Here is a 12891-nt window from a genome sequence, read left to right as displayed (position 1 = left end):
ACATATGCAACGACAATGGAGCCGAGTGCAAAAGGCAGAAAGAGAAAGATACATTTTACCGATGCGAGGTGGAGGTATTGGTCAACGAGGTAGAGACGCCGCAAAAGGATCTTTTCTGAACGATGATTTCACATGTGCACGACTGATAAGAGCACCTGCTAGGCCTGAGTGGTCTGTTAGATAATGACTTATCTATCATGCAGGCTATATTGGCATTCGTTTAGTGCGGTAGGCCTTATTAGGTGGCTGCTTATATCCAAACTGATCATCATAATGAGCCTATAGTGTTGTTGCATGGGTAATGGGGTTTGGATCTATATTGCATGTAATCTAATGCTTCATAGGGTGGCCCATGAATAAAATGCCTAACTTATCAACGTATAAACGGGTCAATTTACAATGACATCCATAACAATGCAAACATGTAGGCCTATAGTGACTACTTAAGGCAAGTATCCCCAATTTAACTATACGACAGATCTGAGGGTTCTTTGCAGCATCCAATTTGTGTATTTTCCGGGATATCATGCATTTCACATACTTTCTTAAAACATTCTGTAGGCATATAGAAGCTGCGTGTTCTAATGGATGTTGCGGGATAGCCAAGCACATATTAGAACATCTGTGCCAAGTCCCGGCATATCCAAGGCCCCGTGCGTCATGGCTACTATAATCCAGCTATATCAGTGCCTGTATCGAGGTCTTGTAAATATATGGGGTCCATGGATGAGTTTCATGTGATTCTATAAAGGGTAATTATTGCTACACACATGACGATTCGGCAAAATAATAATCTAACTTGCTCCCTTGTGTTCTTACAATTTGGAGACGCATCACCGTGCGCTGTTTTGCGCACAGCTAATTCTACCAAAGCGGCATGTGAGCATTGGGATGACATGCGTTTTTAGGCCCACATTCCTCGTATGCCTGCTACATGACAATCATAAGACAATATGAGGATATATGATGATGTACAATATAGCCTAATGTAGCCTACAGTTGCCTCAAGTAGGACATTTCCATTCACCGCTCAACATCATTGTAATTGCGGCTTGCCTCAGTGGTCATTCGGGTTTAGCCTACATAAAAGCCTAATAAAATATAGGCTATAAATACAACATAAATACATTAACGAATGAATAGGTGGATAATTAAACATACGAATAATTAACTAAATAAATGATTAACTGAATAAATATACTTCAACGCCGAATGCAACATTTGTTTGGTGCGGTATAGGCCTTATAGTTGTAGAACATCGACAAACGGAAACATTACTAAGCCTATAGGCTCGTGTCGTGTTGTGTTATCAACGTAATGTGGCTTTTATTCATAGGCTACTGCCCGTGATGCTTCACGGAATAGCCTATAAATGAATAGGCCTACAACATAACATTATATTATGACACAAATGGGTCAATTCACAGACACATCCAAAGCAATGCCGACATTATTTCGTGATTAGGCTACGGTGGCGATTGATTCCGTTTAAACTGTGTGACACATTGGAGGGTTGCTTGCAGCGACCGATGTATTTATTATTCAATATGTCATGTGTTGCCTCTGTGTCCAGAGGACCTTCTTAATTTCCAATCTCTTCTTTCCACATTCTCCTCCTCTCTGTCTGCTGCTAAAGCTGCTTTCTTCCGCTCTAAAATCCTAACCTCTGCTTCCAATCCTAAAAAACTCTTTGAAACCTTCTCTTCACTACTCCAGCCCCCACCTCCTACTCCCAACTCCTCCCTTCTCCCTGATGATTTCGCCAACTTCTTTGACAAGAAAGTTAACGATATCAGATCCTCTTTCCCCCCTCCCCCGGTCAACGCTCCATGCACGAAACTCACCCCCCCATCCCCACCCTCTCTCCACTCCCTGCTCCCCCCCTCCTCTCCACGCCCCACCTTATCCCACTTTTCTCCCCTCTTCCCCAACGAGGCCCTCAACCTTGTAACATCTAACCGCCCCACCACGTGCTCCCTAGACCCTGTTCCCTCGACTCTCCTTCAGTCTGTTGCACCCGAACTCCTTCCCTTCCTAACCCACCTCATCAATGCATCTCTTGTTTCAGGATGTTTTCCCTCTGCTTTCAAGACTGCCAGAGTCACCCCCCTCCTAAAGAAACCATCTCTCGACCCCTCTGATGTCAAAAACTACAGACCGGTTTCCCTTCTATCCTTTCTATCCAAAACACTTGAACGTGCTATCTTTAACCAACTGTCTTCGTACCTCCACCAGAACGACCTCCTAGATCCCCACCAATCCGGGTTCAAGGCTGGCCACTCGACAGAGACCGCCCTCCTTGCAGTAACAGAGTCACTCCATGCCGCTAGAGCGAACTCTCTCTCCTCTGTCCTGATACTCCTAGACCTGTCAGCAGCATTTGATACGGTAGACCACCAGATCCTCCTCTCCACCCTCGAGGAGAAAGGCATCGATGGCTCTGCACACTCCCTGTTTGCATCCTACCTGACGGGCCGCTCCTACCAGGTGACATGGAGAGGGTCGACGTCGGAACCGCGTAGTCTGACTACGGGGGTTCCACAAGGGTCTGTCCTGGGTCCTCTCCTGTTTTCCCTCTACACTACATCTCTGGGCTCTGTCATTCGCTCGCATGGCTTCTCCTATCACTGCTATGCCGATGACACCCAACTGGTTCTGTCATTTCCCCCTTCTGATACAGAAGTGGAGACACGCATAGCTGGGTGCTTGGCTGACATTTCGGAGTGGATGACGACACATCACCTCAAGCTCAATCTGGACAAGACTGAGCTGCTGTTCCTCCTGGGGAAGGGCTGTCCGCACCGGGACCTGGCCATCACCATTGAAGACACAGTGGTGACCCCGACTCGGACTGCGAGGAATCTGGGTGTGACCCTGGATGACCAACTGTCATTTTCCTCACATGTCACATCCGTCACACGTTCCTGCAGATTCATGCTCTACAACATCAGGAGGATTCACGCTTTCCTCACTAATGAAACGGCGCAGGTACTCATCCAGGCCCTGGTCATCTCCCGCCTGGACTATTGCAACTCCCTCCTCGCGGGGGCACCGGCGTCAGCCATTAAACCTCTGGAACTTGTCCAGAAAGCTGCTGCTCGCCTGGTGTTCAACCACCCCAAATTCTCCCACACAACTTCCCTCCTCCGTTCCCTACACTAGATCCCTGTAGCGGCTCGCATCCGGTTTAAAACTCTGGCACTAACCTACAGGGCAATGAAAGGAACAGCCCCCTCCTACCTCCAGGCCATGGTCAAACCCTACATCCCCTCCCGACCACTACGCTCTGCTACCTCAGGGCGACTGGTTGCCCCGTCACTCCGAGGCTCCTGCGGTCGATCGACACGGTCACGGCTCTTCTCTGTCCTGGCCCCGCAGTGGTGGAATGAGCTGCCCACTGATGTCAGGACAGCAGAGTCGCTGCCCATCTTTCGTCGCAGGCTCAAAACTCATCTCTTCAAGAAGTACTACAACAATCCTCCCACCTAAGCACTTATTATATTATATTGCACTGTACTTTAGATTGTGATTATTGCACTTTGCCTTCAGCACTAGATTATGCTCTTAGTCACTTGTTTTAGAAAAAAGATGCACTTGTGAGTTCTGGCAAGTAGTAGCACATTGGCTCTTCCTACGTTAAATGCAATTATTGTTAGTCGCTTTGGATAAAAGCGTCTGCTAAATGACTGTAATGTAATGTAATGTAATGTGTTTCGCAGACTTTCCCGAGTTTCATCCCTCTGCCATCGGAGTCGCGTTTTCCCCTTTCTCCAGAAACGTGCTTATCGTAGTTAAAGGAGGGTCGAAGTGTGCGTAGAGTTACGCACACCTTCCGCCAACTTATCGCTCAGATCGTTTTTTATAAATACCGAAAGTTGCGTAGAAAGTTGCTCAGCATGGGTTACGCACGCTTTTGTACTTATGCAACGTTTATAAATGAGGCCCCTGGTCTGCATAGTGGATGTGCTCTTTTTCCTTTTCAATGACCACTTTCACACCCTCAAAATCTTCTTATTTCTGTGTGTAGTAACAGCAAGTGACACAGGAAGAACATGTTTTAGATACAGTAGTAATAACATTGCCAAACACCGTGACTAACAAGTCCAGCATTACTTACTTTTGTACCAGTGGTCTAGGGACAGTTCTTGGTGCCAAATGTATAATCAAAAAACGACTCCATTATGACTTATTATGTCGAATTATAACAAGAATAGTTGAATTATAACAAGAATAGTTAACATTTTACTACACTGCTGGTGCAAGTACAGTAAAACAGTATCGTATGGCAAACTCTGCCTTATCAAACTGAGCAAATTCTTCACCAAACCATTCTGTGTTTTCTATGAATACACAGCATCATTCATACTTACAGTAAGTGTACAACACAACCACTGCTTTCTATGCCAGTGTGTATGTTTACTGAAACAACGCTGGGCTGCAGATCAACATGGTGCTCATCCCACTATTCAGACACAGTGGTGGAACATCTATCTGACCTTGCTGAACTGAGTTGGGGCTGCATGTGTCTCTCTTTTCCTCTCTCTTTCTCTCTGTTCCCTCCCTCTCTTTTTATTGGCGTTCACTCGTTCCTCCACAGCCCCTCCCTCTACGGATAACTCTGCCTCGTTGTCATAACAACTGTCTGGAGGTGACAGTTCAATTGACAGAGCTAAAATAGACCAAAACACACAACCATGAGTGCGCACACACAAACACACACACACACACACACACACACACACACACGTGTATGTGTGGGTGTGTGTGTGCGTGCACTACACAGTACAATGCAATCCTGCAACAGTTCAACATAAATGTCTGCATTGCTCATAACCCCCCAGGAGATGCTCATGACCCCCCAGGAGATGCTCATAACCCCCCAGGAGAGCAGAGGATGACTCACTGAGCGCCACTCACCATGATGGAGTTTTACAACACATATTCCTGCATTCTGCAATGGAAATGTTGGACACAACATTGAGCAGTCAAAGTTTATACTGCCTCCCTCCCAATGTGTAAGCTGCCTAATGTCACGTAGAGTTTTTACACTGGAAAGCATCTTACCTCGCCCTCCATCTCTAGGGTTGGATATTCACGAGCACTTGCTGGTCCACACGTCCACACCAAAACACGAGCAGGCGAGGGAAGATCTTCAGGGGGAAACCGCGCGTCTCTCTTCTAATCTGGGGGAAAAAGAGGAACCGATCTGTCGCTGTCCATGGTACATGACGCTCAAACTGGTTTAGGATAGTTCTTCTGTTTCTCCCACCTACATTTTAACAATAGATCCAACTGTATTTATAAGCCAATTTTAGCCTAAAGTTGGCCTAGATAGGCTATCCCAAGATAAAGGTTTGATCTGTGATGTAATTACTTTGTAGAATGAATAGTTTATGCAGCGTAAAGGCGTTCAAAATAGAAGACAATTTGGCGGTCAGATTCATCCACTAAATGTCGGGTAGCCTACCATGGGCTGTTTCTCCAATAAGTGATAAAACAGCACCTTGTGACCTACAATGAATCTTATATAAGCAAAGTCTCTCAGCAAACCCAAACGACACTATTACAGTGAAATAAATCAAGTAATTTAGAGAAATTCACCTGTCGTGACTAGATGTCCCACTCGGCCTTCATCAGTGCGCTGTGGAAATTCAGCCTCTGCGTCTCGGCCAGGATCGAGCTGGATCTCATATAACTATATATATATAACTGGATACGACCCAATCCGCACGTTTCATTTAACGAAATAGCCCCAGTTCCCACGAGCCAATGAAAAACGAGCACTCTGCCTCCGCGTTGTATTACGTCATTACTCTCGTCATGGCCGACGGGCTACGTGTATAACGTGTAAATCGTGGGTTATCCATGGAGGTGCAGCTGCGGTCCCCGATGGATTCAACAAATACTCCCCATGATGCCTCGCGCTGGCGACCTTGAGAGTATATCAGCTGATCTGGATGCTGCGGATGCAAGGCTGCCCGGTACCCAGTGCTGGATGCTGCGGATGCAAGGCTGCCCGGTACCCAGTGCTGGATGCTGCGGATGCAAGGCTGCCCGGTACCCAGTGCTGGATGCTGCGGATGCAAGGCTGCCCGGTACCCAGTGCTGGATGCTGCGGATGCAAGGCTGCCCGGTACCCAGGGCATCACGCGCCCCACCGATGGGTTACAGATCCATTTGGATGTTCTCTCCAGAATGCAACATTGTTCACCAGAAAAGCCAGTAGACTATGTCGTATAACTGTGTCTGAATGTGTGCCTGGTTTATGCGATGTCATGGTACTAGAATGTCTGTGCTGAATAAGTCCACTTTTACATGTACACGTTACTTGTAGGCCTACTTATCTCCTGTAACATACAATAGGCTACAATGGCTACAGTCAGGGATTGAAGAGGTTGTAGGGATCCCAGGGTTCGTCAGAAATGCATAGTTGACTGTTTTCAGGTTCTCATGACCCAGTGATAAGAGGACTGCCTCAGAGAAGCTCTATCAAAAACATGCAGAAATACCACAATTAGTAACCCTATATTTGCCATATACAGTCATAATTATCACCAGTAATTATAACCTTACTCGCAAACCCAGATACCGTGGTAATAAGCAGGCCATCAATTGCGTGGTTGGCTGACATCTCAGAGGATGACGACACACCACCTCAAGCTCAACCTGGACAAGACTGAGCTGCTGTTCCTCCCGGGGAAGGGCTGCCCACACCGGGACCTGACCAGACTGAGCCGCTGTTCCTCCCAGGGAAGGGCTGCCCACCCCAGGACCTGACCAGACTGAGCTGCTGTTCCTCCCGGGGAAGGGCTGCCCCCTCCGGGACCTGACCAGACTGAGCTGCTGTTCCTCCCGGGGAAGGGCTGCCCCCACCGGGACCTGGCCAGACTGAGCCGCTGTTCCTCCCGGGGAAGGGCTGCCCTCACCGGGACCTGACCAGACTGAGCTGCTGTTCCTCCCGGGGAAGGGCTGCCCCCTCCGGGACCTGACCAGACTGAGCTGCTGTTCCTCCCGGGGAAGGGCTGCCCCCACCGGGACCTGGCCAGACTGAGCCGCTGTTCCTCCCGGGGAAGGGCTGCCCCCACCGGGACCTGGCCAGACTGAGCCGCTGTTCCTCCCGGGGAAGGGCTGCCCTCACCGGGACCTGGCCATCACCACTGAAGACAGTCGTGACGCCAAAACAAACTGCAAGGAATCTGGGTGAGACCCTGGATGACCAACTGTCGTTCTCTGCGCATACCACATCCGTCACATGTTCCTGCAGATGCATGCTCTACATCAGCAGGATTCACCCCTTCCTCACTGATGAAACAGCACAGGTACTCATCCAGGCCCTGGTCATCTCCCGCCTGGACTACTGCAACTCCCTCCTCGCTGGGGCGCCGGCGTCAGCCATTAAACCTCTGGAACTTGTCCAGAAAGCTGCTGCTCGCCTGGTGTTCAACCACCCCAAGTTCTCCCACACAACTTCCCTCCTCCGTTCCCTACACTGGCTCCCTGTAGCGGCTCGCATCCAGTTTAAAACTCTGGTACTAGCCTACAGGGCAATGAAAGGAACAGCCCCCTCCTACCTCCAGGCCATGGTCAAACCCTCCGCCCCGACCACCACGCTCTGCTACCTTGCGGCGACCGGTCACTCTGAGACCCTTGCAGACGATGAACACGGTCACGGCTCTTCTCTGTCCTGACCCCACGGTCACGGCTCTTCTCTGTCCTGACCCCACGGTCACGGCTCTTCTCTGTCCTGGCCCCACGGTCACGGCTCTTCTCTGTCCTGACCCCACGGTCACGGCTCTTCTCTGTCCTGACCCCACGGTCACGGCTCTTCTCTGTCCTGACCCCACGGTCACGGCTCTTCTCTGTCCTGACCCCACGGTCACGGCTCTTCTCTGTCCTGACCCCACGGTCAGGGCTCTTCTCTGTCCTGGCCCCACAGTGGTGGAATGAACTGCCCACTGACGTCAGGACAGCAGTCGCTGCCCATCTTTCGTCACAGGCTCAAAACTCACCTCTTCAAGAAGTACTACCAGGATGCTCCCTCTTAAGCACCTATTTAGTTTGCTATTCTTGCACTTTGCCTTCAGCATTAGATTATGCCCTTAGTCACTTGTTTTAGAAAGAAGATGCACTTGTGAGTTCTGGCAAGTAGTAGTACACTGACTTTTCCCACATTAAATGCATGCAATTATGGTAAGTCGCTTTGGATAAAAGTGTTAGCTAAATGGCTAATGTAAATGTATAGTTGACTGTCATAACCATTAATCATAAACATTCACATGGTACTGTATGTAGGTAAAACAATGACATTCTCACTATGATAACATTTACCATCATACTCGCAGAGTAGCAGCTTCTAGAACTTGTGGGACCATCAAACAAGAAACATCTGAATTAAAGCTGAAGTCATTGAATTTCACATCCAAACTAATTAAAAGCACCTGATATCAGCTTGTTTCATTGAGCCATTGCGTCCTACTTCAACGACTCACTCCTACCAGTCACATCTGTTATTCCAGCATTTCTGTCTGAGTTGCATAGCCGGCCTGTGCCTGGGCCTCTGCTCCAACCCCGTGTCCTACAAGTATAATATCCTATACGCTTTAGCCTTGTGTTGGTAAACAGGTCTCTTACTGCCATCTAGCTGTAAATAAAATCAATGATTGCTGCTTTAAGAAAGAAAGCCACAACCAATTGGCACATTATAATATTAAATATATTATCAGTCTTTTTTTTTTTACATAAACATCAGAATGCTTGATAGGAACGTTAAGATGAGGGATTGGAAAGTGTCCATTTAGATCTTTCCGGGGAAACTTCCTTCTTCAATCTGGTCGTCCCATTTGCTCGTCTGGAGGGGGTAGAATGAGGTAGAGTGATCAAGTTTAAATACAGTAGAACACAAACCATTGAGCGTTCTATAGGAGGCTTTGTATGCGTACGTACCCAGCTCATTGGGCAGAGGCTCTTATAGACCCTCTGGTACCAGTCGCAGGGCGCCACGTCCTGGCCCTTGTCTGACAGAGCCTTGTTACATCTGTGGAAGTCTGGGGGAGAAGAAAAAGAAGGAAAGAGATGTGTAAGAGAGAGAGAGAGAGGGGGGGGGGGAGGTAGAGTGTGAAAGGGAGAGAATGTAGAGTAGGCAAGTTTATCATGTTTTCATTATTAACAAACATAATAAAATAGCAAGTGAAGCGAAATCTCTGTGGAGAGAGGATCCCCTCGGTAGTACAACTGATAGTCCCTCGGCTCGACCGCTATATGCGCTTGAAATGAACCAACGGTTTCATGAATAGGCCATCACACACTTGCCAATCATGCAAGCCTAACATACAGCACACACATCATATCGGATGAGAAATAGTTTTAATAATAATAAAATGCACGGACACAGAGGCCATCTGTGGCTCCCAGGTGCCCCGCACACATCCAGAAAATGTCCCAATCCGCCCAGCTCCACGGGGCCCCGGCCTGGGTACTGACTGGGCTCCACGGGGCCCCGGCCTGGGTACTGACTGGGCTCCACGGGGCCCCGGCCTGGGTACTGACTGGGCTCCACGGGGCCCCGGCCTGGGTACTGACTGGGCTCCACGGGGCCCCGGCCTGGGTACTGACTGGGCTCCACGGGGCCCCGGCCTGGGTACTGACTGGGCTCCACGGGGCCCCGGCCTGGGTACTGACTGGGCTCCACGGGGCCCCGGCCTGGGTACTGACTGGGCTCCACGGGGCCCCGGCCTGGGTACTGACTGGGCTCCACGGGGCCCCGGCCTGGGTACTGACTGGGCTCCACGGGGCCCCGGCCCGGGTACTGACTGGGCTTCAGGGCACCAGGCTCTTGCTCTTGTAAACAAGCAAGCATGGATCAAAATTCTCTAAATCCATGGAGCGAATTCTCAGGAATGCTGAACACTGATGTTACAATCAGACGCTGTCCCATGATGCCTTGTGGGCGAGGCGGTTCAAAGAACACACACCAGCACATGCGCTGCAGTATAATCCACACCAGCACATGCGCTGGAGTATAATCCACACCAGCACATGCACTGCAGTATAATCCACACCAGCACATGCGCTGGAGTATAATCCACACCAGCACATGCACTGGAGTATAATCCAGGTTTAAAGCACCAGTCCCTGAGGTCAGATTGAATCTCCAGCTCCATTACAACTGAGTGAACTAACTATCCCCTACTAACTCAATGTGTTGGACGGACTGAGTGAGTTTACCCAGGTAGTTCTGGAAGCAGTTCCGGGTCTGGTTGGTGTTGGGGAAGCGCGCGTCGAAGGGAGCTGTTCGGTAGTTCTTGATCTTCTCCTCTATCATCTCAGACATGATCACTGCTTTTGATCTGTAAAACTGTTATGGAAAATCTATAATGAAGAAGCTTCATTATAGATAAATAGGAGGGGATAAAAGGGATGATTCACAACAGACTAGAACAAATGATTATTGTTCACCACTGATGTTGATTGAAAAATAAATCTGTGGTTGTGGGTGTGGGTACCTGTAAGGCTATAGGGGAATGTGACATGCTTTTGATTAGATCTCGGCATGCGTGCACTTTTAAATCAGGTGTTGACCCCCACACCAAATTAATACTTATAATAATTAGAATTGCTGTAGCAGAGCCAAACAGCAGTCTACAAAGACCTGGGTGTCACAGAGAGCTCGCGCACTTATCTCTCTCGACTGATCATTAATATATATGGACTATTTAAAATCTACATACTGCAGCTTTAGTGTATGTGTTAATGTCCTTTAGTCATGTTACTTCACAACACTGTTTTCCCACCATTGACATTTTCAAAGTAGCCTACAGCTATCAAGGATTCACCTCGCGTGACCAAGTCACCATGGTAGCCTGATACTGCGAGAGAAGATAACGTTAGCTAGTGTGTAGACTGTGCTCTTGAATAGCTAGTGGGTAGACTGTGCTCTTGAATAGCTAGTTGGTAGACTGTGCTCTTGAATAGCTAGTTGGTAGACTGTGCTCTTGAATAGCTAGTTGGTAGACTGTGCTCTTGAATAGCTAGTTGGTAGACTGTGCTCTTGAATAGCTAGTTGGTAGACTGTGCTCTTGAATAGCTAGTTGGTAGACTGTGCTCTTGAATAGCTAGTTGGTAGACTGTGCTGTTGAATAGCTAGTTGGTAGACTGTGCTCTTGAATAGCTAGTTGATAGACTGTGCTCTTGAATAGCTAGTTGGTTGACTGTGCTCTTGAATAGCTAGTTAGTAGACTGTGCTCTTGAATAGCTAGTTAGTAGACTGTGCTCTTGAATAGCTAGTTGGTAGACTGTGCTCTTGAATAGCTAGTTGGTAGACTGTGCTGTTGAATAGCTAGTTGGTAGACTGTGCTCTTGAATAGCTAGTTGGTAGACTGTGCTCTTGAATAGCTAGTTGGTAGACTGTGCTGTTGAATAGCTAGTTGGTAGACTGTGCTCTTGAATAGCTAGTTAGTAGACTGTGCTCTTGAATAGCTAGTTGGTAGACTGTGCTCTTGAATAGCTAGTTGGTAGACTGTGCTCTTGAATAGCTAGTGGGTAGACTGTGCTCTTGAATAGCTAGTTGGTAGACTGTGCTCTTGAATAGCTAGCTGGTAGACTGTGCTCTTGAATAGCTAGTTAGTAGACTGTGCTCTTGAATAGCTAGTTGGTAGACTGTGCTCTTGAATAGCTAGTTGGTAGACTGTGCTCTTGAATAGCTAGTTAGTAGACTGTGCTGTTGAATAGCTAGTTGGTAGACTGTGCTCTTGAATAGCTAGTTGGTAGACTGTGCTCTTGAATAGCTAGTTGGTAGACTGTGCTCTTGAATAGCTAGTTGGTAGACTGTGCTGTTGAATAGCTAGTTGGTAGACTGTGCTCTTGAATAGCTAGTTGGTAGACTGTGCTCTTGAATAGCTAGTTGGTAGACTGTGCTCTTGAATAGCTAGTTGGTAGACTGTGCTCTTGAATAGCTAGTTGGTAGACTGTGCTCTTGAATAGCTAGTTGGTAGACTGTGCTCTTGAATAGCTAGTTGGTAGACTGTGCTCTTGAATAGCTAGTTGGTAGACTGTGCTCTTGAATAGCTAGTTGGTAGACTGTGCTCTTGAATAGCTAGTGGGTAGATGTGCTCTTGAATAGCTAGTGGGTAGACTGTGCTCTTGAATAGCTATGTGTACAGGGTTAGGGTTCAATCACAATCACGTAACTTGTTAATCGGACATGTAGAGAAAGAGGCGGAAGAGTGATGGGTTCTGTGGGAATGCCAAAGACAAAGTAACCTTGGTAACGTGAGCTAGCGCTACCTCTTCCCTAGCATGAGCATGTGCTAGCTAGGGTTAGGGTTAGTTAGTTAGTTAGTTAGCTAGCTATAACCCTAACCCTTAGATGTGCAGTGAATGTGTTAACTAGATACTTGTAAAGAGTGAAACGAGTCATCTTAGCTTAGAGAAGCCGGTGTCCTGGTAAACGAGTCTGCTACTAACAAGCTAGGATGCTAGCTAGCACTAACATGTATATAATAAACACTATAAACACATGACCCGTCCTGTCCGTGTGGCTGATGATGAGGCTGATGAGAATGATGAGGCTGATTACAGGCCCTGTATTTCAGGTCTGAATATGATGTTAAAGCGAAAAGACGAACCTCAGTCGTTCAGAGTTGATCCGACCTCTCATGTGTCCTCTGAAGGCTGTTCAGCCGCAATGTATTGTGGGAAAAGCAAGATTGGATTATTATGGGATAGATCGCCTTTTCCCTGAGTCTTACCGCCCCCTGCTGTATAATCCATGTAACCCTAACCCTAACCCTAACCCTAACCCCTGCTGTATAATCCATGTAACCCTAACCCTAACCCCTGCTGTATAACCCATGTAACCCTAACCCTAACCCCTGCTGTATAACCCATGTAACC

The 12891-nt window shown here is 47.9% G+C and overlaps 2 protein-coding genes across 2 annotated transcripts in view; both read right to left on the bottom strand.

The window, feature by feature from the left end:
• Window positions 1-5076, bottom strand: part of LOC311329246 (solute carrier family 2, facilitated glucose transporter member 1-like) — a gene marked incomplete at both ends in the record, with an annotated part of 20575 nt that extends 15499 nt beyond the window's left edge. The window contains 1 exon segment of the mRNA XM_084463120.1: window positions 5065-5076. Coding sequence (XP_084319246.1) covers window positions 5065-5076 — 12 coding nt within the window.
• Window positions 5077-8713: 3637 nt separating this feature from the next.
• Window positions 8714-12675, bottom strand: LOC311329253 (cytochrome c oxidase subunit 6B1-like). The gene is made up of 4 exons (XM_084463126.1): window positions 12624-12675; window positions 10225-10354; window positions 8944-9044; window positions 8714-8848 (listed from the first exon to the last, which is right to left on the bottom strand). Exons 2-4 carry the CDS (start codon window positions 10328-10330, stop codon window positions 8795-8797), a joined length of 261 nt encoding a protein of 86 aa, XP_084319252.1. The 5' UTR covers window positions 10331-10354; window positions 12624-12675; the 3' UTR covers window positions 8714-8794.
• Window positions 12676-12891: the final 216 nt, after the last annotated feature.

The sequence above is a fragment of the Borostomias antarcticus genome (genome assembly GCF_949987555.1).
Source record: "Borostomias antarcticus genome assembly, contig: scaffold_132, whole genome shotgun sequence".
Lineage (NCBI taxonomy): Eukaryota > Metazoa > Chordata > Actinopteri > Stomiiformes > Stomiidae > Borostomias > Borostomias antarcticus.
Note: the sequence above shows the minus strand (reverse complement) of the source record. Positions and strands in the feature narration are given on the sequence as shown.

Bases quoted from the DNA above. Each gene is read 5' to 3' on its own strand.
- LOC311329253 (XM_084463126.1), bottom strand. From the start codon at position 10,330: ATGTCTGAGATGATAGAGGAGAAGATCAAGAACTACCGAACAGCTCCC. The intron at 9,045-10,224 runs GTAAACTCACTC...CTTCTCCCCCAG, and splicing joins CTGCTTCCAGAACTACCTGG to ACTTCCACAGATGTAACAAG. The intron at 8,849-8,943 runs GTACGTACGCAT...TACCCCCTCCAG, and splicing joins GCCTCTGCCCAATGAGCTGG to ACGAGCAAATGGGACGACCA.